Here is a 24,370-nt window from a genome sequence, read left to right as displayed (position 1 = left end):
GCAGAATTCCAAATAATTTAGCCAGAGACTAATTGTGTGGGTTTTCAGGGAAGAACAAAAAGAAACAACAACAACAACGGGGCAGGCGCTGTGGCCCACACTCCTTGCTGACTCCTCCCGGATGTCGGCTTTACAGGTGTATGCCCACCACACCTGACTTGCCCTTTATTTATTTTTCTAAGACCAGGTCTCTCTACATAGCCCTGGCTGTCCTCTTTATTTAGACCAGGTTGGTCTCAAACTCACAGAGAGATCCTCTCTGCCTCCCAGGTGCTGGGCCATGCGCCACTAAGCTTGGCTCATCTTTTTGGCTGTTTTGAGACAGGCTTTCTCTGTGTAGCCCTGGCTGACCTGGAACTCCCTCTAGAGACCAGGCTGGCCTCGAACTCATGAGATCCGCTTGCCTTTGCCTCCAGAGTGCTGGGATCAAAGGTGTGCACTACCACCTACCGGCTTACAGATTCACTTTTAAGTAGCTTTCTTTGTTTTTTTTTCCTTAAATAAAATATTTCTAGCTAGCCGATGATGGTGCACACCTTTAATCCCAGCACTTGGAAGGCAGAGGCAGATGGATCTCTGTAAGTTCAAGGTCAGCCTGGTCTATATACTGAGTTCCAGGACAGTCAGGGCTACATAGAGAAACCTTGTCTCAAATAAATAAATAAATAAATAAATAAATAAATAATGCTTTCCCTACAAAGTATTTAAAAATACTTTGGAATAGCATTTCTTAAAATGCTTTGTTTCAAGCCTTTTTGTAGTCTTACAAATTACTGAGGCATGGGGAAGGTGGCAGAGTGGGTAAAGTACTTGCTTTGCAAGCCTGAGGACCTGTGTTCGGATTCCCAGTATCCACATAAATGCCAGGCATGGCAGTGTGTGTTAACCTCAGTGTTGGGAGGGGCAGAAATAGGAGGATTGTGGGGGCTTGATGGCCAATCAGTCCAGAGGAAACTCTAGACTAGTGAGAGACCCTGCCTCACCAAGTTAAGTTGGAAAGCAGTAGCAGGAAACACCCATAGGCATCTTCTGTAAGTGCAGTTCAGCTTCTGCACAATTACACTCAGGCACCTGCACACACACTCGTGCAGACACACAAAGTAAGAATTTGGGGGTTGTTTTATGTGGAGCTATATCTATTGATGTTTCTGGTTTAGAAATGTACTCTAGTAGCCTTTAAAATTAGAACTAGTACACAGGCACATTTTATGGAAATTTTGTTCAAAACCCAAAATAAATAGTATCAGTGAGAAAGAACTGTTCTAGTTATCTTTGCAAGTCTCTAACTATACAGCCTAATAGAACACTTTCTAGGGGGCTGGAGAGATGGCTCAGAGGTTAAAAGTACTGTCTGCTCTTCCAGAGATCCTGAGTTCAATTCCCAGCAACCACATGGTGGCTTATGGCCATCTATAATGTGATCTAATGCCCTCTTCTGGCCTTCAGGTGTGTATATAATAATAATAATAATAATAATAATAATAATAATAATAATAATAATAATAATAATAATAATTTTTAAAAAATAGACCACTTTCTAAAATGGCAAAACAACTTATATTTAGAAGTAGCCAGCTGGACTTACTTTACGTGGCTCCAGTTTTGTTGGCAGTGTCCAGAGCATGAGTTAAGAGCAAGATGAACAGAAACCTTTTCTCTAGTGACTTCATCAGATGCTCACCTTGGCCGTGTCAACGTCATGAAGCTTCTTAGCAGCCTGTTCAATGTGATGCTTGTTGACCTTGACAAAGTGCTGTGTTCCTGGTTAGTCAGAATTTGATGTTGGTGTATAGTGGTCCAGATTAATTCTCCTCGGGACATCCTTCAGGAATACTGGTGCTAGTTTGGGAGCTGAAGTGTCTTGAGCTGTGGAATTATGATATGCAGAGGTGTGTGTGTGTGTGTGTGTGTGTGTGTATGTGTGTGTTCGTGTGTGTGTGTGTATGTGTGTGTGTGTGTGTGTGTGTGTGTATGACAGACAGTGGATGGTTTGTTGTTTCAGATAGGTTGTCACTGTATAGCCCATACTAGCCTCAAATCCACTCTGTGGTCCAAGCCAGCCTTGAGCCGTTCTCTGGCTTAGTCTTCTGAGTGCTGGGATTACAAGTATTCTCCACTGTGTCCGGCTCAGGACCACCTCTTTTTAGCTTTGAATTAGGCTGTGGGAGAGATGTAGGTTTCTTACTTTGCTTTCTAATATCATCTTTTTGTTTTTTAATGTATATGAGTGTTTTGCTTACGTGTATGTCTGTGCACCACTTGCATGCCTGGAGCCTGTGGCAGTCAGGAGGGTGTCAGCTCACCTGGAACTGGAGTGACAGAAGTGTCCACTGAAGCAAGGTCCTCTGCAAGTGCTCTTAACTGCTGAGCCATGTCTCCAGCCCATCAAATATTATCATAATGAAAGAGTTGACAGGAAGCCTGGGCTGTCTTTAAAAAGAATTCCATTTAAAATAGACAGCTGGAGGGTGCTGAGGAGGTGGCTGTCACAAGCACGAGGACCTGAGTTCAAATCTCCAAATCTCCACGTGAAAGCCTGACACAGAGCAAGGGTCTGTATTACAGAGAGAGAAGGGGGAGACAGGAGATCCCCAGGAAATTCCCAAGCCAGATATCCGTGTTTGCACAGCAGCAAAACAAAGAGACCTTCTCGCGAAAGGCGGAAGGTGTGAAGAGCAGCCCCGCCCTCTCCAGTTGTCCTCTGTCCTCCAGACACACATGATACATACATGCACATCCCAAACACATACATTACAAAGGGAGCCATGTGGCAGGGCGGCCTAGCTGGGAAGGCCATTTGCCACCAGTCCTGAAAGCCTGACTCCTGTTCCCAAAACCCACATGGGAAAAGGAGAGGACTAACCCGACAGAGTGGGTGGCTAAGCTCTCCCTGCATCCCATGGCCTGTATGCACACACACATGGCCTGTATGCGCACACACATGGCCTGTATGCGCACACACATGGCCTGTATGCGCACACACATGGCCTGTATGCACACACACATGGCCTGTATGCGCACACACATGGCCTGTATGCACACACACATGGCCTGTATGCACACACACATGGCCTGTATGCACACACACATGGCCTGTATGCACACATACATGGCCTGTATGCCCACACACTAAACAAATTGTACCTACTACAAAACATTTATAGAAGACAGCTAAGGAAGTTGTGCATGCCCATGGCTTCCACTGATAATCCTATTATCTACAACTTTCAGATAATTTCAGGAGCATGGGATTTTCTTTTTCTGAGAGAAAAAAGGAAGGCAAATTCTGTGTGGTACATTTGTTTGAATTCTTACAGTGACATGAAATCAAACCACCAATCTTGCTTGATAGCATCTCTTTAGTTAACCGAGAAAAGAGATGCCTTTTGATGTTTCTCATGTGACATGTGACGCAAACAAGATGGCAGTGTAAAAACTGACGCAATACAGGCCGACTGTGGGGGACGGCATTGTTTTTGTTTGAGACGCAAGCTTGCTGTGTAGCCCTGCCTGACCTGAAACTCCTTACTCAGACTATGCAGGCCTTGACTCACAGAGACCTGCCAGCCTCTGCCTCCTAGTGCTAGGACGAAAGGTGCGCACCTCTACACTCCACCTTCCACAGGGCTGAGGGGTTTTAATTGTGTGAAGGCCTAGGGCAGACATCCCTCCTGTGGTCTGAGTGGCAGCTGGACACTGTACATGATATAAATTGAGTTCTTTTATCAGTTTCCAGAACTTTCTGTCTTGAACTTGAAGAGCTTGCTATTTCTAAGATAAAGCATGGGATTCCCCTTCCCCAGATTAAAGACAAAAATGTAGTAAATGGTAACTTTGGGGAGCTTAGTGGCCTTTTTTTTCTATTTTTTTTTTTTTTAGCTTAATGGCTTTTAAAAATCCAAGAAATTATGTTATCTACATATTCTCTCTCTCTCTCTCTCTCTCTCTCTCTCTCTCTCTCTCTCTCTCTCTCTCATTTTTCTATGTAGCCTTGGCTGTCCTGGACTCACTTTGTAGACCAGGCTGGCCTTAAACTCACAGTGATCCACCTGCCTCCGCCTCCGAGTGCTGGGATTAAAGGCACCACACTGAGCTTCTTCTACATTGTTTTCAGCTATGTACTTTTGATGTACTTATTTATGATGTCCAATCATAAATGATTAGTTTTTAACTTGGGGACATGTTGCCCCAGTGTGCCTGTAACAGTCGCTGAACCATATCCCCTTTCTTTCTTCCTCAACTCCACAATTGAAAGCCTGAAGGTAGACACGTGATCTCTGGACCATCCAAGTGTGTCCCCGAAAGGACTCTGGTTATAAAGGAGAAGTAACTAGGGAGCTCAGGAAGTGCTGACGAGGCTGCAGCTTAAAAGGAGAACAGTCGCTTGAATTGTGGCCTTCACTTTGCACGTTCACACAACAGACACATTCACCTATGGGCATCCGTGTAGAGGCCTGCTTGCCTGCCTTTCTTCCTTCCTTTGGAATACTTTCCCTATTTCTGCACTGTTCTTCATTTTTTTCTTGTTTGGTTTTTATTGGATTTTTGAATGTTTTTATTTCACGTATACATGTATGCCTGTGCACCACAGAGGACATTGAATCTTCTGGAACTGGAGTTACAGATAGTTGTAAACCTCTATGTGGGTGCTGGGAATTGAACTTGGATCCTCTGAACCACTGAGCCATTTTTTTTTCTTCTTTTTTTGTTTTTTTCAAGACAGGCTTTCTCTGTATACTCTGTAGTACTTACTCACTTTATAGACCAGGCTGGCCTCAAACTCACAGTGATCCACCTGCCTCTGCCTTCTGAGTGCTGGCATTAAAGGTGTGCGCCACCACGTCCAGCACAATGCACATTTTTTTGTACTTACCTTTTAATGTGTCTATGAATTTTGTCTTACGTGGCAGGAATCTGTTTGATGGCTCTTCTAAAGTTACAGGGCTGGTTTTTCGATGTGGAGAATGCTCTAGGGCAGGTGTGAGAGGGATGCTTGGTTAGGAGGTACCTGTGGGCGGAAGTGCCAGAAGCTAAGGGATAAAGTCATGTTTAGGAGTTACTAGGTTACTAAGAAATGTAATAAGATATTTTCTTTATTTAATAAAGGATAAGTATGCACTATATTTCTGACAATTTTCATAATGGATTATCTTTACTTTAAGAGATTAAAATGTAATAAAAGGCCCAGTGGCTCATGTACTTTGGAATCCTAGCACTTTGGAAGTAGATGCGGGAAATTAAATGGCTGGATGGTGGTGGCGGCTCATGCACACCTTTGATGCCAGCACTTGGAAGGCAGAGGCAAGCGGAGTTCTTTAAGTTCAAGGCTAGCCTGATCTACAGATCGAGTTCCAGCACACAGAGAAACCCTATCTCAAAAAAGAAAAAAAAATTTTTTTTTAATGATGTGTTTGTTTGTGGGAATGTGTACATGAGAGCCAGTGTCAGCAGAGGCCAAAGATGTTGGCCCCCCTGGAGCTGGGCTTATACGTGGTGTTTAGAATCAAACTCAGGTCCTCTGGGAGAGCTTTTAATAACAAAATGGTCTATCCAGCCCCCAGATTTCTCTATAGTCAAGGGAAAGTTACCTTGCTGCTTTCATTTCTGCTTCCTGATCTTTAAACAGAGAAGGTTGGAGCAGATGGTTGGCAGTGTCCCTTCGGAGTGCTTTGATGTTAAGGTTTCCTGTTGCCAAGCAGCTTCTTGATCCAGTAAAAGGGTATTAAGGCCAGCTCTTCCCGTGGAGCAGCGCTCAAGGCGGAGCTCTGAGGACAAGAGTAGGATGGGGCGCGTGATCTGAGTGTGTCAGATTGCACTCTGAATATTGTGCTGTCAGGTTGGAGGACAAGAAGAGGACATTAAATCCTTGTTGATGTCTCAGATGTGCAGAACTCTATTGAGAACCTCTTTGCCTTCCTTTAGTATCTGAAGGTAGAAATGTAATGTTTTCACATGTTGAGCAGAGTATATGATGCCTCAGTAATCAGCTTTATAGCTATAGGTGATTGTTCTGCAGGACTTGAAGAGATGAGAAATAGGAGAATGTGAGTCCCAGCACTCAGGAGGCAGAAGCAGGCGGATCTCTGTGAGTTCGAGGCCAGCCTGGTCTACAGAGTGAGTCCAAGACAACCAGCGCTCTGTTACATAGAGAAACCCTGTCTTGAAAGAAAAAAAAGAAAGGAGCTAGGTGGTGGCAGCGCACGCCTTTAATCCCAGCACTCGGGAGGCAGAGGTAGGCTGATCGTTGAAAGTTCGAGGCCAGCCTAGTCTACAAAGTTAGTCCAGGACAGCCAAGGTTACACAGAGAAACCTTGTCTCGAAAAAAAAAAAAAAAGAAGAAGAAGAAGAGGAAGAAGAAAGAAAGGAAGGAAGGAAGGAAGGAAGGAAGAAAAGAATTTGAGTAGGGTGGTGTGGAGTTTCATATGTGTACTCCTAACACTAGAAAGAATAAGGCAAGAAGATTAATATGGTTGAAGGGCAGCCTGGGCTACATAGTGAGTCCCAGGCCAGCCTAGGCTACATGACCTTGCCTCAAAACAATAAGGAAATAAGGAAACTAACCTAAAAATGGGGCATGGAATAGATAGGGTTGCATATGACACAAAATTGGCCTGAGTCCTCAGGTAAAGTTAGTTTATAGGCTCAGGGGATTCATTCTGTCTGTTTTGTATATGATTTAAATTGCCATTATAAAAAATTCTAATCGATACTTTATGGTCTGATAGTGTTTGCCATGTAAGCATGAAGACCTGAGTTCAGCTCCACAGCAACCATGGAGAGGCTGAACATAGTAGCACACATCTGTAGCCCCCATTCTAGGGGGTGGAGTCAGCTGAGCTGAGCTTGTGCGCCCCGGGTCCAGTGAGAGACCCTGTTCCAAAAATAAGGTGGTTGAGTTGAATCCCCAGGACCTATATTGAAGGAGAAAACCATCTCACAAAAGTCATCTTCTTTACCTCTATACATGTGCCATGACACATGCGACTACACACACCACACATACGGAATAATAATAATAATAATAATAATAATAATAATAATAATAATAATAATAATAATAATAATAATAATAGAGAAATAATTGAGGAAGACATCCAATGGCAACATCTGGTCTCCACATACGTACACCACACACACACAGACAGCTAGAGAGAACTGCTGTCATGCACAAATCCACATGCATTTTTTTGGGTAAGAGTGTTGCAGAGGGAGGTTATAAGACAGCACACCCTTAATGGTTTCTTTCTGTAGCATCTCCCCTTACTTAAAACTGTATACTTAATGTTCATTGTAAGATGATAACAATTCAGGACCTCACTGTGGAGTGGAAGTCTCCTTTAAGCAAACATTGTGAAAATGCTGACAATTGCTGGGTGTGGCCGCAGAGACTTTTAATTCCAGAGGCTGAGTCAGGTGGATCTCTGTGAGTTCCAGGCCAGCCGAGGTCACCTAGTAAGACCCTGTCTCAGACAAGACAAAACATCCCCAAACCCGGAAAAATGTCAGTGGTAATAGGGTCTTTTTTCTGTTTTTAAAGCAACTGGATGACATTTCTGATGGAGTAGGTAGCACAGTTCAGAGAGGCTTCCTGTTGTATATTGTGTATTGCTTTTGACTTATAAGAATTACTAATTTAGAAAACAACAAAACCCCAGTAACCTGTACATGTGAGTCCACGGCACAGTTAAGACTGTAGCTAGAGCAGCAATCTGGACAGGCGTAGTCTGGAAAGCTGTTCTGCCCTGCGTGTGAGCTGTGGATTGATTGGGGTGGGGGTGGGGGGTTGGGACTTCCATGCAGGGAACTTGAGTCTGAGCGCCCATGTCCTCCGCAGTGCTAACTGGGAAGTGTGAGGTGCGGGGATTTCCATCCTTTGTTGGTTACGGCTCCCGTCTCCCGGTGCATTTCCTCTGAGTTCTGAGTTCACGCATGGGCCTGAGCAGCTGCAGGGAAGTGAAATGTGACTCCCTACACTCAGGAGGCCTGGCTTTTCCTTTGGAGAGTGTGTCACTGCAGGGGTGGGATGTGCATAGATTGGGCTGTCTTTGGGGCTGCTTACACAGTAGGTTTGTTCTGTCCTTCTGGAATGACTTCACTGCACTTGTGCCAGCAATGGGTCTGCTCAGGTGACTTCCTTCCCTCTACAGACAGTTCAAGCATTTACTGGTCCCCCGCTGGAACTAACATTGGGCCTGGATTGGAGCAATCACACCCTGCCTTGTTGAGGAGTGCCTTTGCAGGTTCCAGTTGTGTAAAAGCTTGTGTTTTGTTGCGCTCAGTGTTTATTTCGGAGTCTCTGAGATGAGAAACGCTGCTGGGGATATTTTTTTGGGACAGTGCAAGGCCCTGCGTAGGTAGGGTGGCCAGGGGCAGTGAGAGAACTCAGAATGGTGGGGAACCAGCAACTATCCGACGTCAGCTGAAAGGTCGAGTCAGAGGTAGTACCTTTCCTGCTTGAGGCCTAATACATTTGTTCATTTTTCCAAAAATATGTTCTGGATGCTGATGTGGTAGCATACTGCTCTAACCTCAGCGTTCAGTTCTAGCGGTGGAGGCAGGAAGGTCAAGAGGGCAAGGCCAAATTAGACTATCTAGGCTGACCCTAAAGAAATAAACAACCAGCTTCTTCTGTACTGCCCTTGCCCACTGTTTCCTTGCACTGTAGGAAACAAACATATCTTTTCTACTCTGAGAAAAAAGCCACAAAATATATTTAGGAGCCCATACCGCCTCTAAACATAGACCAAGAACTTTGCAGATAGAAAGCCGTGATGATTTCTTCCCAAGTCACTTGGCTGTTTTATGACATCGGCCTCCACCCTTGCCATCAGAGAGACTTCACATAGCTGGAGATGAACCGGTAATCATGAAACCAGAATAGCCAGACAAGCCACCTCTGCAACCTCTGGTTAACCAGCTGTTGAGCTCCTCCCTGTCAGCTGTGTGGTCAGTGAAACTATAAACAAGTGCTTAAGTACAAATAAAAGTTTATTTCTATTGTATTGGGATAAACCTTTTTAATTACATTTATTTATTGGAGTGTGCGTGTGTGTGCTTGCTCATGTGTGCTTGTGCTTGTGCTTGAGCAAACACACCATGGTGCAGGGGTTGGGGTTAAAGGACAAATTTCAGGAGTCCTTTCTGTCTTTCTACCATGTGGGTCCCAGGGATTGAATACTGGTTGACTGGTTTGGCAGCGATCGCCTCTGACCACTGAGCAATGTTCTTACTGCCCTGATCCTATTTTAAATACAAAGTAGCTATACCAACTGTTTATGAACCATTTTTAAGTGGGTAATTATAAACTCAACTTGTCAGAAATTAAATGCTTGCTGGGTGTGGTGGCACGTGCCTTTAATGCTAGCATTCTTAAGGCAGAGAAAGGCAGATCTCTGTGAGTTCAGGGTCAGTCTACATGGGAGTTCCAGGCCCAGCTAATTTACATGGTAAGACTGTCTCGAAGCAAACGAACAACCAAAGCAAACATCTTATAAATGCTTCCTCTTTTGTAGTTCCCAAGGCCTCCTTTGGTTTTCCTTTAGTTATTTCCTCTTTATTTGCCACCTGGACCAAAATGCTTAAAGCTAATTTTGTCTCCTTTTACTCCTTGACTTCGGTATCCACTTAGTGACTCATCTCAGTTTGCACCCTTCCTCATAGCTGCCACTGCTGTTTACCTGCACTGGTTCTGTGTTGTCTTTACTGACTCAGTTTGCAGAGTACTTCCTGTTTCCCCAGTGTGTACTCTCCCCTTCTAACGTCCCGTTCTCCCCTCTAGCCATTCGGACTCTCTTGTCCAAAACATCTTCTGCACTTTCGCACTTTTCCTAGTTTCGCCACAACTTGTATTTCAGGCCCTGGCTCTTATTTTTTGTTTTTGTTTTTCGAGACAGGGTTTCTCTGTGTAGCTTTGGCTATCCTGAAATTCACTCCTTAGGCCGCCGCCACTGCCGCCACCACCGTCACCACCACCAAGGCTCTGACTCTTAACCTCTCTAAACACTCTTTGAGGGATTAGCACCTTCTGTAGTTTCCAGACTACTTGGTATTTTGTAGGTATACCACAAATACTGTTAATTTTACACTAAATAGGCAAATGTTTACACTTTATCAAAGCTACTGTTTACTTAGCTGTAACATTTAGTAATAACTTTCTGGAGGAAGTATTTCCTTTATAGGGAGGGAAACTGAGATTCAGAGAGGTCACGAATTCACCAGCATCATACAATGTAAGTAAGTGCTGAAGCCAGGAGTCAAACCTAGACCTCTGGACTAAATAACCCATGCTGCCTGCACTGTCAGCAGTTCTACCTCCCCTTTACACTGGTGTAGATTTTTGAGCATAGAAAAGTAATGCTTAGCTTGCTTATTTGCTTAATTATGACAGAGAAAGATATGTGAGTTAGTCATTTTTAGCAGAAAAAAATGAAATCAATTTAAAGTGTGTCAGAGGCCACAGGAACACAGAATTACCCTTGGCGTCGTTGGTTCCTGCTATAATGACTCATCCCCACTTCTTGGTTGCTCTGTAGTTCCTCAGTTATTTGTGTAAGTGAGAACTCAGGAGCCACTGATGAGGTGTACAGGCTTTATCCTGTGAGCTAGTGAGTGTTCTGGGATAGCCCTGGGATTTCTACCCAGGGGTCTTATCTCTTCCGTCAACTGTTTCTTTTTCTCCCATCCCCCTTTTTTCTTTGTGCTTTTTTTTTTTTTTAAAGATAGGATCCCACTGTGTAACTCAATTGGAGCTCAAATTCAGAATCCTACTGCCTTGCTGTCTAGCTTTGTGATCTGATTACTGGAATGTGCTACCAGGCCTGGCCTTAGATCTACTATTATAACTTTTTTTTGTTGTTTGTTTGTTTTGGTTTTTCAAAATAGAGTTCTCTGTGTAGTCCTGGCTGTCCTGGACTTGCCTTGTAGACCAGGCTGGCCTCAACTCACAGAGATCCGCCTGCCTCTGCCTCCGGAGTGCTAGGATTATTATAACTATTTATCAGGTCAAACTTAAGAGTTGTTTCTCTTATAAATTCTCTCTTCTTGGGTTTTAAGGGCGCGCTGTTTTTCTTCTGGTTCCCCACCCCCTTTTTCTCTTTTGGTGTGTATGTATGTGTTTTCATTAAAAGAGAATTTAAAAAAAAATGGGGCATGGTGGTAATGTCAGTATTCAGAAAACAGGCAGGAGAATTCCTTTTCTTTGAAAATTACCATTAAAACCCGAGTGAGGTGATAGTTGTCTCAGAGAACATCTTAAACTAAATGGCTTTTGAAGACAGGATGGGTAAATTACACTTTATACTTCATAAACAAAGCTCTCTAAGGAAATGGGGAGTGAGTGTACTCTTAAAGAAAGCTGAAAGGCTGGCATGGGCACCCATGGCCCAGCATCCAGAGGCAGAAACAAGATTTCTGCCAATTCAAGGCCCACTTAATCTGCATAGAAAGTTTCGGATTAGCCAAGGATGTATAGAGAAGCAAAAAATATTGGTCTTTGCGGGCATCCGTCCACTCTACTTCTGCATAAATAATGGAGCTCATTGATCAGTAGGAAACAGGAAGTAGGGAAAGGTGTTCTAATAGCCCCTGTTAAAAGACCAAGAACAGAGAGTTGTTGGCAAGCACTTATTTAAAGCAATTAAATGATGCTTTTAGTAGTAAGACTTTTAAATTTTTTAATGTGTTTTATGAATATAAGTGCTCTATATTTGCATCTGTGCCAGCAGGGCAGAAGAGGGCACCAGACCTCATTATAGATGGTTGTGAGCTACCGTGTGGTTGCTGGGACTTGAGCTCAGGACCTCTAGAAGAGTAGCCAGTGCTCTTAACCACTGAGCCATCTCCGCAGCCCTGTACTATAGACTTTTTGTCATGAAATCATTTAATGTGTGTGTACGTGCGTGCGTGCGTGCGTGCGTGCGTGCGTGCGTGCGTGCGTGTGTGCTGAATATGTGTGTGGTATGTGTGTATGTGTTCCTATGTCTTTGCCCAGTATATGTGGAAGTCACAGTAGCATGTCTGGTGTCCTGCTTTGCCACTTTCTCTGCCTTATTCCATTGAGACAAGGTCTGTCATTGAACCAGGAACTAGGCTGACAGCCAGCAAGCCCCAGCAATCCTGTGTACCCCACCCTGACCCCCGACAAGCACTGGAGTTACAGGCTTGCCAGGCGTGGTATCTGGGTGTTTTTGTGAGTGCTGGACATCTAAGCTCAAGACCTCATGTTTATGCAGCAAGTACTCGGACCCACGGGCTATCTATCTCCCTAGCTCCAGTTTTCTTGTGTCTTTATACTGGTTCTGATGCAGGAGTTGCAGGAGGTTGTGGGCCGCCAACTTGGTGCTGGGAATGGAAGTCAGTCCTGCAAGGGCGGTGTGTGCTCTCAGTTGCTGAGCAATCTCCCCAGCCCCTTGGGGTTTGCCTTGCTGGCCTGAAACTCACCATGTAGCCCAGGCTTGTCTGAATTCCTCCCCGTCCTGCCTTCACCTCCTGAGTACTGGGGTTGCAAGCATAGGCCACCACACCTGGCTACTTAACTCTAATCTCCAAAATATGTTAAACATATTTTTGACGCACTCGGTATATATTTGTAGCTTTTAAGTATTGAACCCCCTAGAAGTAAATGTTTTTCAGGCCAGAATAAAATTACTGGGTCAAATAGAGTAACAGTAGTTTTAGATTTTGAAATATATTGCCAATATAACTTACCAGGAGAGTAAAATGGTTACGTTGTGTCCTGCAGGTTAGAGAACTGTGTTTCCTGTATGGACTCCTGGAAGTCCTTCAGGATGACCTTGTTATCTGTCTTGTTTGTTTGTTTGTTTTCCGAGACAGAGTTTCTCTGTGTAATAGCCCTGGCTGTCCTTTGGTAGACCAGGCTGGCCTTGAACTCACAGAGATCTGCCTGACTGCCTCCCGAGTGCTGGGACTAAAGGCTTGGGCAACCATGCCCTGCTGTGTTATCTGTCTTTATCAATGAAGAGCAAAGTAGTTACCACTTGCGTTATCAGCAATGAATGGAAGAGCTCACGGTTATACCCAGACCTGAGCCCAAAGCCTAGCTAATTTCTACATCATATTGTCACTCAAAGAGATTTAAGTCTATTGCTATTTTTATTTGATTCTAATTGTGCGTGCATGGTGAGTGTGCACACCTATGTGGCAGTGTTCATGTGTACAGTGTGTGGGGGGATGTGCAGAGGCTGGTGTCAGATGTCTTCCTTGATTGTTCTCCGCCTTACTTCCTGAGTCCCAAGCTCTCTGGTTTGGCCAGTCTGGCTAGCCAGCTTGCTTCCTTGATCTCCAATCTCTGTCTCCTGAGTGTTGACATTATAGGAGGCCACCAAGCCTATCTGGCATTTATTTGGGTGTTAGGGTCCTAAACTCCGGGCCTTATGCTTCTGTGGCACGTTGAACTATCTCCCCTGCCTCTGATTGTCCTTTTTAATAAAGAATAGCTCCCTGAATAAAAAACAGTGGAGGGCATTTTGGGAGTGACTTGCAGGCTTCTGCCTAGCCCCGGTTTTGTTTGCCTTTTTTCCTCCCTCTTTCATCTTACTGATAACTCAGATAAGATTACAAGGTTTCAGGGTTACAGAAAGGCCCAGTTGGCCTGTGTTCCACAACCTATGTAGAAATGCTGCATGTGGTGGTGTGCTTGTGTGGTACTGCACTGGGAACTGGACAGGATGATCCCTGGCCTGCTGCCTTCATTGGTAGGGGCCTGTGTCAAAGAGGTGGATGCTGTTCCTGAGGATGATGCCCACACTTGTCCTCCAGCCTTCACATATGTGCACATGCATGCACACTTCCACACATATGCACCTGCACATGCAAGACAGTACACATACATAAAAAGTTTTATTTACATGGCCAGTGGGATATCATACTGTGTAGTAGATGTACACATGTTTTTGTTTTGATCCCAAATGTGGGATGGGGAACAGACTTGTGAGAGAACAGGTGATGTTTAGCCACTAGAAGATGAACCACCTCGTGTGAGGGCTTGGTTTTTGCCAGCTAAAACACTTCCTAGTACAGACCTATCTAGTGTAGGTGGGCTGGAAGGGAGGTGTAAGAAATTAAAGAACCCCAAATTAAGTGGGTTTGGAAAAGGTCGAGGCCTACAACCAATGTTCCTAATATGGGGACATCAATTTTTTTTTTCCGAGACAGGGTCTCTCTGTGTTAGCCTTGGCTGTCCTAGACTCACTTTGTAGACCAGGATGGCCTCGAACTCACAGTGATCCGCCTGCCTCTGTCTCCCGAGTACTGGGATTAAATGCGTGCGCTACCACGCCCAGCCTGAGACATCAATTTTTTAAAAAATTTATTTATTATATATAGTGTTCTGCCTGCATATGCACTTGCAGGCCAGAAGAGGGCACCAGATCTCCTTGTAGATGGTTGTGGGAATTGAACTCAGGACCTTTGGAAGAGCAGCTAGGGCTCTCAGCCTCTGAGCCATCTCTCCAGTCCTCAATAAAAAAATTTCTTTAGACATTAGGTGTAAATTATGTGACTTCTTTAGGACATGGTTCCCAAATCATCTCTAACACTGAGACAGGCACACAAGGAGTTGGATATGAGGTAACTAAGGAAGTCGCAGGTGTATTTCTTGGTAGCTATAGCTCCTGATGCTCAAAACTATCTTGTAGCCATAACTAAGGCTCCTCCTGCTACAGCAGAAATTCAGGTGCCAGGACAGTTTCCAAAGTAATATATGTGTGTGTGAGTGAAGGGCCTGTGCTTCACTAGAGTAGCATTTGCGTTGTGGCTTGTCTGAAAGCTGAATTATTTCCTTCACTAAGTCAAGAGCTGAGAAAAACTCCTTCCAGTAACAGCATGACTGCCTTAGTGCAGGTTGGAAAATTAAGCCACACGTCTAGGAAGTCCCATTAGAGCTCGACAGTTAAAACAGAGGCTGGAGGACATAAGCTTTTCTCAAACCTTGTCAAGAGAGAAAGTGTAGAAAGCTCACACTTACTTAGTGAGAAGTCAGGAGAGATTCTTTAATTTCCCACAGTTGTTTCATTCCCTGTGACTACTGCAGTACTGTAGGCTTCGCCCTTTCCCAAACCTACTGTATTTGGGATTCTTTAATTCCTACACCTCCCCCTTCGAACCCACCTACACTGGATGGGAGAGAAAAGAGGTTAATGGGAACAGGAGAAGTAGATCTTTTTGGACTTCCTTCCTGGGAGTGATTCCCCTGGCATAGTCGGCAGGATTTCAGCGGACCAGCAATTCAGCTAAAGTTGCTGCTGGAACCTGGAACAGCAGCCGGAACCCGCAGCCCCGAAGCCTTCTCTGGAGTGGTTCTCTCTAGGAGCATCTCGAAGTGGAACAATGAACAGCCAAACAATACCAAGACCCAAAAAGCCCCGCCTCCTGTTTGGTCCCATGTATATTAGGATGTGTTTCAGCTGGCAAAAACCAAGCCCCTACGGGAGGTGGTTCATCTTCTAGTGGATAAACATCACCTGTTCTCTCACAAGTCCGTTCCCCGTGCCACACTTGGGATCAAAATAAAAACACGTGTACATCCACTACAATTGCTTGTGTCCAAAATAGCTGGTATTTCCCTGCTTTTCCACTTTCAGTATGACTAAAGCCAGTTGTTTTAATATTTCCTTTCTCCTTGTTTTAAAAAATACTGTGTCTGCAGTACTTTGATACATGGTTTTTTGAGACGGGGTTTCTCTTTGTAACAGCTCTGGCTGGAACTGGCTCTGTAGACTAGGCTAGCCTCAAACTCATAGAGATCTGCCTGCCTCTCCCTCCCAAGCGCTGGGATTAAAGGGGTGCTCTACCACTGCCTGGCTTACATTGATACATATTAAGATCCTTGGTCTTCACTCAGGAGGCAGAGGCAGAGACAGACAGCTCTCTGTGAGTTCAAGGCCAACCTGGTCTGTATATCAGGGCAGCCAGGGCTTCTTTCTCTGTTTTGATTGGTGTATTTCCATATCCCCAAGTTGCCCTTCTGGAATAAGACACTAGCTAGACAAATGAGAGACTTCTGTATCAGAATTTAAGAACAGAAGTAAACCATTATGTGCATGGATGCTCCCTTTCAATTGAATAGGAAGGCTCGGCAGCTAATAGCACTTCCAGAGGGCTTGGGTTCAGTTCGCAGCACCCACGTGATGGTTCATAAGCTACGACTCCAGTCCCAGACGACCCAAAGCCCTCTTCTGTTCTCCTCAGCCACCAGGCAAGCATGTGGTCCACGTGCCCACATGTAGGCAAATGCTCATACACACATGACAAACCTGAAAAAAAAAGAAAGGGAGAAGAGAAAGCTTATAATTTGTGCCTTATTTTCTTGTTTGATTTTTTTTTCTTTTTAAGACAGGGTCATACTCTGTATCTCAGGCTGGCCTGAAGTTCACTACATTACCCAGGCTAGCTTGGAGCACACCACAGCCTCTCAAGTACTGGCTTATAGGCATGAAACTAGAAAGTTTGTTTGTTTATTAAGAATTTTAGCATCTTCACTAACCAAGAAAAATCTCTTGCTCAACTTGTTATCTTAGGAGAATTGTAAGTAGAGTTAGGTTCTGCCATGTGGGACTTAAGACTCATGTAATTATAAATCAGCTTTTTCCTTTGCCCTGGAGCAAAGGAAATGTATCATTTTAAAAATTCCAGTTAGTTGCTTGCATCACTTAGTTTGCATTTACTCTGTTACAGTCACAACAACAGTTCTGCTTCATTGTTTCTAATATGAACTTTGATAAGGTAAAGAATTCAAAACTTAGGATTGTTTTAGAGTTCATTTTACATTTTTAAAATACATTTCAAGCAAGCATTTCTTTCTCCTTTTTTCTTAATTTAAATCCAAGATATACCTTTTTATTATTTATTTATTTATTTATTTATTTATTTTTGAGGGTACAGGGTCTCATATAGCTCAGGCTAACCTCAGATTCTCTATGTAGCAGAGAATAACCTTGAATTTCTGGTCCTCCTGCCTCAGTCTCCCAGATGCTGAGTTTATTCTTTATGTGCCTCTATGCCCAGCTATCATTTACTTATTTATGAAAAATCTATCACTGGGCCAGTCTCTTGAGTTTAAAGCCAGCCTGATCTACAGAGCGAGTTCCAGGACAGCTAGGACTACACAGAGAAACTCTTTTGTCTCAGGTCCCCTTCCTCTAATAAAGGAAGGAGGGATGGAAGGGAGAAAGAGAACCTGTCATGTAATCCAGATGTTTTAAAACTATGCACATGGATGACCTTAAACGTCCCATCTTCCCTTCTCTACCTCCAGAGTGCTAAAATGGCAGGTGCACATCCATTTGTTATTTTGGTTTTGCTTGTTTTGTATGTTTTTGAGTCAGGGTCTCACTACGTAGCCTGAACCTCACATAGACCTGCCCATCTTTGCCTCCCACGTTCTGGGATTACAGGTGTGCACCACCATGCCCATACAGATCTGCTTTCAAAGTCATGTCCTCGTGCTTGTGAAAGATCAGAACATAACTCACAAAGAAACTTGTGAGTGTCAGTTTTCTTTTTCCACCATGTGGATTCTGGAAGTTGTTGAACTCTGATGGTCAGGGTAAGCAACAAGCACCCTTACCCACTGCACCATCTTGGTTTTCTTGTATTTAGCCAGTGTTAGCACTTATTTTACCTGCCTGATCCCTGCCAAAATTTGTGCTAATAGCCTCTGCTTGTAAATCATATTTACAATTCCTTTGTGGTTACATTTTCACTCATGTTTTAAAGCTCTACTGTCAAGTCGATAGCCTCTTTTTCTTTGGTATTGTTGTTATATGGAACATATGTATGCACAAATATGTATAAATATATCCTGCTGAGTTCATTTTTATTGCTTGTATGTATATGGTTTCAAGGCTGACTTGGACTCTGCATTGGACAACCAATAAGAGGGCTTGTTCATGGGAGAAACTAATTCCTTTTGTCCCAGTAAACATCAATTGCCTGTAGTCCTTTGTCCAGAAGTAGAACCTCCTGAAAAATTCTCCCCTTTCATATTAATGTGTCCATATTTCCGTTGTTCAGGTCATTCGGTCATTTCTAGAGAGCCTGCTCCTCTGACTTGTTAGAGAAAAGGCAAGCCAGGTGTGGTGGTGCATGCCTTTAAACCCAGCATCCATGACAGAGTTTGAGGCCAGCCTGCAATACATAGGGAGTTCCAGGCCAGCTAGTGCTACATAGTGAGACTCTGTCAGAGGCAGGCGGATCACTGTGAGTTCAAGGCCAACCTGGTCTGCAAAGAGTCCAGGAGAGCCAAGGCTACACAGAGAAACCCTGTCTTGAAAACAAACAAACAAACAAACAAAAGTAGATCAGCAGTTATTGGCATTTCTCTCTTTTCAATAAATATTTAAGCCCAGCCCCAACTCCCTTATACATACTGAGGTTTTGGGTTTTGGATTATTGGATTTTTTTGGTTTTTGTTTTTTGTTTTAAGATTTATTTTTATATATACAGTGTTCTGTCTATGTGTGTGCCTGCCCACCAGAAGAGGGCACCAGATCTCATTATAGATGGTTCTGAGCCACCATGTGGTTACTGGGAATTGAACTCATGACCTCTGGAAGAGCAGACAGTACTCTTAACCTCTGAGCCACCTCTCCAGCCCCCTTGGTTTGATTTTATTTGCTTTTGTGGGACAGACGATCCTGAAACTTTGAATGTACCTAGCCTTGACCATGGTGATTCTCCAGCCTCATCTGCAGTCCTGGGATTTCAGGCATGCGCCTCCAATTCTACTGTGTTTTGTTTGTTTTGGTTTTTCAAGACAGGGTTTCTCTGTTTAGCCTTGGCTGTAGACTCGCTTTGTAGACCAGGCTGGCCTCGAACTTAGAGCAATCCCCCTGCCTCTGCCTCCCGAGTGCTGAAATTAAAGGCGTGCGCCGCCACCACTTGGCTCAATTCTACTATTTTTTTATTTCTTATTCTCGGAAATCACAGAGCCACTTGTTGGGGATGTGGCTCAGCTTTAGAGCAAGGTCTTTCCTAACAGGCAGAAGGCCTCGAGTTTAACCCCAGTACAACAGCAGCAAGGCAGGGAGCCTCACTAAGGCTGTGTTTACCTTCAAGCCCAGCTGGGCTCCAGCTTTTGAGGTAGGAATAGTGCCAAATAATTTTCAGGCATGTACTAACTTTTACAGTGTCATGCACTGTCCAGTTTCTGTCCACTTTGATTCTGTGGTTAGCTTTGAATCTGGGGTTTCTATTATTACTATTGGGCATTCCAGTGGAACAGACAAATTCTGTTGTTACCAGTGTGGGGTTTCCCCCTTCTTTTCCCTCCATAGCAGTCCTCTCATCTGACATTTAGCATAGTTTATTTACTTTGTCCTCACATTAAGCTTCAGTAAAGCAGAGGAGTTTCTTCTTTTGATAAACTAGTAAGCATAGAGTAGTAGTAATGGCACATAATTGTGATTCCAGAACCCACAGGCAGAAGGAGGAGGAGTCTCACTCGGGAGGCAGAGGCAGGCGGATCGCTGTGAGTTCAAGGCCAGCCTGGTCTACAAAGTGAGTCCAGGACAGTCAAGGCTTCACAGAGAAACCCTGTCTCAAAAAACCAAAAAAAAAAAAAAGAAGAAGAAGAAGAAGGAGGAGGAGTCTGCATTCAGGGCCAGCCCAGAGTACATAGTGAGACCAGCCTGAGCTATATAGAAAAACCTTGTTTCAAAAAACGAAATTCAAGGGCAAAAATAAATAAATAAATAAATAAATAAATAAAATTTTTTTTTTTGGAGACAGTCTCACTGTGTAGCCTAGCTAGCTCAAAACTTCCTATGTAACCAGGCTGGCCACAAATTTATAGAGATCTAATTGTATCTACCTTCAAGGTGCTAGGATTAAAGATGTGTGCCACTAAAATATATAAATAAATAAAAATGTAATAATCTAGATCCACGTTCTCTCACCATAGTTGCCAGGTAACTGTTCACTTCTCTTGGCTTACAGAACAGGACTTAAATTTTTCAGTATTCCAGTCTCTTCATGACTGTTACATGTGTCGTGTGCAGATCTTGTCTGATTGCATCAAATGAAGCTGTATATCAGGATGTCCTGTGAGGGGAAAGCACTAAGAGATGGAAGAACACTGGATAGCAGTGCAGATGGCATCTGAATGCAGCCCTTTTTAGACTTCATTTTGGAATTCTGGAGTGGGGGTGTGGGGAGGAGGATGTGGTTTTTTATGACAGGAGTATTTTCAGTTACCAGAATAATACTAACTCACCTGAGCATGGTTACAGCGAAGTCTTTGTCTAGTTCTCTGATCTAGTTCTTTTGAGATCTGTTTGCTCTGAGACAGCGTCTTCTCTGTCTTGGGCTGGCCCAAATTCCTTGTGTTACTGAGGATGAACTAGAACTTTCTGCTTCTTCTGCCTGCACTTCTCTGGGTCGAGTGACACACCTAGTTAGACAGTGCTGTGAATTAAACCCAACAATTTAGGCAGAGTAGAACAGCGCTGACCCACAGCCTCAGCCCCTGACAGATAGAGTATAGACCAGCGCTGACCCACATCCCAGGCGTGACTCTCAGACAGAGCATAGACCAGCGCTGACCCACATCCTCAGCCCCTGACTCTCAGACAGAGTATAGACCAGCGCTGACCCACATCCTCAGCCCCTGACTCTCAGACAGAGCATAGACCAGGGCTCTACCAACTGACCTGCATCCGCAGCCCTTAACTCCAGTTGATGTTTCCTCTTACTTTGCCCTTTTAGGAACTGAAGAGATTCGAGAGCTTTGTGAACTCCCGTCCTCCTTTTGATATTGTTATTGACGGACTCAATGTTGCAAAAATGTTTCCTAAGGGCCGTGAGTCTCAAATTGTAAGTATGGTTTATTTTGTTACTCCTGTAGAAACAGTTTTGCCCTTTTTGCATGGCCCTCAGCTGGCTTTCCCCTGACCTCTGCTTTCTCTTGGCCTCTTACCTCTCTAATTTGAAAACGAATACACCAAGATATAATGCTGAGATGCTAGGTACTCGTTATCTCTTGTTTTCTCCACACATGATGCACTCATGAATTAACCTATATAGTTGTTTTCTCACTGGGTAATTATTTGTTGTTTTTTTTTTATCAATTTATAAATGTGCTAGCAGTTTCAAATAAGACTACTATGATTTTTTCCCCAATCTTTTCTTTTTGAGATAGTCTCTCTTTTTAGAGCAAAACAGGCCTGAACTTACACAGCTCCTTCTACCTCTCCGTCCCAAGTGCTCCCTTCTGTGAGCATGCTTTTTCAGAGCAGCAATGAGATTAGTACAGGTGCGGTGGTGCTCGCCTGTAATCCCAGCACTCAGGAGGCAGAGACAGGAGGACCTCTGTGAGTTTGAGGCCAGGCTTGGTCTACAAAGTAAGTCCAGGACAGCCAAGGCTATACAGAGAAACCCTGTCTCCAAAAAAACAAAACAAACAAACAAACAAACAAAAAGGAAAAAAAGAAAAAGAAAGGAAAGGAAAGAAAGAAAAACAGAAGGAAGGAAGAGAATTAGAGGTAATTTTGTACAATAAACACCCAGAAAACAACCAGACCAGTAAAATTAGGTTGTAGAGAGAGCCTGGATTTCAGCTGTGGCTGCTGTGATTGGTGATTTATGCCGCTCTTCTGCAGCTGAAGGCCCTATTTCTTTCATTTTTTTCTTTCAACTTTTTATCGGTTCCCCATCCCAACTCATCTTCCCCTCGCTTGCATCTGCCTTCCACCCTTGTGCCCTCCTCCCACAACAGAGAAAAGAATCTTGTTGTGGAAGCTGTAAAAAGCTCATAGCACAAGCAAAGGACAACTTCAATTTACAGCAATATCTTTTTTTTTTTTTCATTTATTTTTTCACCCACATTCTTATGACAAATTATGCGTTTAAAAACCTTTATTTTATCCCAGCATTCAGGAGGCAGAGGCAGGCAGATCTCTGTGAGTTCCAGACCAGCCTGGCCTATAAAGTGAGTCCACAACAACCAGGGTGACACAGAGAGACCCAGTCTCGAAAAAACAAAACAAAACAAAAAAGCAAAACCTTTATTTTCAAAAGTCACAAGTGGAATTTGTTATCTTTGTTTGTTTAAGGATGAGGTAGTTAGTAATTTAGCTTTGTGACCGGCCTTAAACTCCTGATTTTCTTGCCAGAGAGGAATTTGAACGTATCTTTGTCACTTATGGTATCTTTGTCACTTAAGGACCTGGGAGAGATGCCTATTGACAAAGGCAAGACAGAAAATGAAGAGTGCAGTTCCTGCCAAATGGCCTTGGAAGAATTCAGCTTTGATGGGTTCTTTTAGGAATGTCACATCTGATACATGAAATATTGTAGTTTCACGCTATTTTGCCTTGAATTTGGTTTTCAGCTTTCCACGATGCACTAACAATTAGCTTGCCTGATACAATCTAAATTGGACTAAGTTTTTTGAGGAAAGTAGGACGTCAAAGAAGGTATGTCACTAGCCTGTCCAAAAAAAAAAATCTATATATGAATGGTCCTGTCACATGTTTGGAAAAAGAAACAGAGAACAAAAGCCAACCAGCACAGCACCCTTGTGAGCCCTCTGCGGTACTTTCTAGGTTTTCAAAAGTAGTTTTCTAGTTTTTCTAATCATCTCATAAATGGCATTTTAGTTTTGAAATTAAGAGTAGATCTTCTGTGTGGGAGACGTAACTTGGTTGGTAGACTGCTTCTCTAGAACGCACAAAGCCCTTAATCCCATCCCCAGCCCCTCATAAGCCAGGCATATGGCACACACCTGTAGTCCTGGCACTTCAGAAGTGGAGGCAGGAGGGAACAGAAATTCAAGGCGATCCTCGGTTGCATAGCAAGTTCAAGGCCACCCTGGGCCGTTTTCCAGTCTGTAGAAAGAGAATAGAATGGTTCCCAGCTCTGAAAGGTGTTGTGAAGATTTAATGACTCCATATATGCCAGCTCTCGGTGCACGCGCTTCACAAGTGCAGCTATGCTTGTGGTTACTATTCAAGCGAACTCCCAAATGGAGCAGTAATTCTTGTTTGTCTGTAGGTTTATCTGATAGCTTAAGTTTTTTTTTCCTGTCATTCATGACAATGGAAAATGCTAAATTCTAAGCCATTCATGTTAGGTAATCCCAGCATTTAGGAGGCAGACACAGGCGGATCTCTGAATTTGAGGCCAGCTTGGTCTGCTATGTAGAAGAACTCTTGTCTTAAAAGAAGGAAGGAAAAAAGAAAAGAAATACTGAGTTCTACCTTAATATTAGACTCAGTCTATGCCAGATCGTCAAATAATACTTAATTAGGAACTGAAGTCAGTACTGGATCCTGAACCAGACCAATGAATCATTGCAAGTAAAGCTGTGTGGTCAAGAAGGTACACTGTGGGACACACTACAGCTTCCACGAGGAGATGGGGTTTTTGTTTTGTTTTGTTTTATTTTATATCTTATTTTCTTTTATAGGGGGAGGTTGCAAGAGTGGAGGGTGGATATGAAGAAATGGGGAGATGAGTGGGATTGGGGTGCATGATATGAAATTCATAAAGAATCAATACAAAATTGAAAATAAAAAATATTTAAAGGCAGGCGAGGTGGCACAGACCTTTAATTCCAGCACTTGGGAGGCAGAGGCAGAAAGATCACTGTGAGGTCCAGGTCAAGCCTGATCTACAAACTGAGTCCAGAATAGCCCAGGCCACACAAAGAAACCCAGTTTTGAAAAACAGAAACCAAACAACAACAACAAATTAAAAATAAAGACAACAGTTTAAAAAAAAAACAAAAACATTTATTACCCCCTGCACACATCCTGAGTACTGGTTGCTCCGGATGCTCGCTGTTACTGTGGTGGCGTCTGTTATTATTCAGCTGTAGCTAGCTCCCCTTGTCATCCATATAGATTAGTCACGGTAACTATATTTTCTACATCCTTTTTTACCACTGAATTCTCCTTTGTATGACCACATCAGGGTCAGGTCAGACTGATACATTGTAGAAGAAGAAGAAGGAAAAAAAAAAAAAGAATCGAAGTCAGTGCTATTAAAAACACAAGACAAAATAAAACAGTATGAAGAAACTGTTTCACGGTGAGGCTAAGCTCAGTGGAGAGAACTTACATAGCATGTGTGTGGTGGGATTTCTATCCCAGCTCCACAGGAGGAAAACAGACACAACTTAAGTGGGTATGTCGGTATACCTGTGAGCCCAGGCTTCAGGAGGCAGAGGCAGATGATCTCATGTTACTGAAGGACACACTGTTGTTAAGCATATTGTTTTGTCTTGCTTTCTAGACAAGAGTCTTGAGTAGACTGGACTGGCCGTTAACTCACTAGGTATCCAACGGTGACCTTGAACTTCTGACTCTCCTGCCTCTCCCTCCACACTTCCCCTCACTCGTTAATTATGTGTCTG

At 43.6% G+C, this 24,370-nt stretch overlaps 1 protein-coding gene across 2 annotated transcripts in view; it reads left to right on the top strand.

Moving 5' to 3' along the window:
• PRORP (protein only RNase P catalytic subunit) overlaps window positions 1–24,370 on the top strand; it is a gene marked incomplete at its 5' end in the record, with an annotated part of 85,398 nt that overhangs the window by 11,927 nt on the left and 49,101 nt on the right. For both annotated transcript variants that reach the window (XM_084792357.1, XM_084792356.1), the window contains one exon: window positions 20,722–20,829. In XM_084792357.1, coding sequence (XP_084648483.1) covers window positions 20,722–20,829 — 108 coding nt within the window. The remainder of the gene's footprint in view (window positions 1–20,721; window positions 20,830–24,370) is intronic.

The sequence above is a fragment of the Acomys minous genome (assembly GCF_964271855.1).
Source record: "Acomys minous genome assembly, chromosome: 8".
Taxonomy (NCBI): domain Eukaryota; kingdom Metazoa; phylum Chordata; class Mammalia; order Rodentia; family Muridae; genus Acomys; species Acomys minous.
This window is presented reverse-complemented; position numbering and strand designations above follow the sequence as displayed.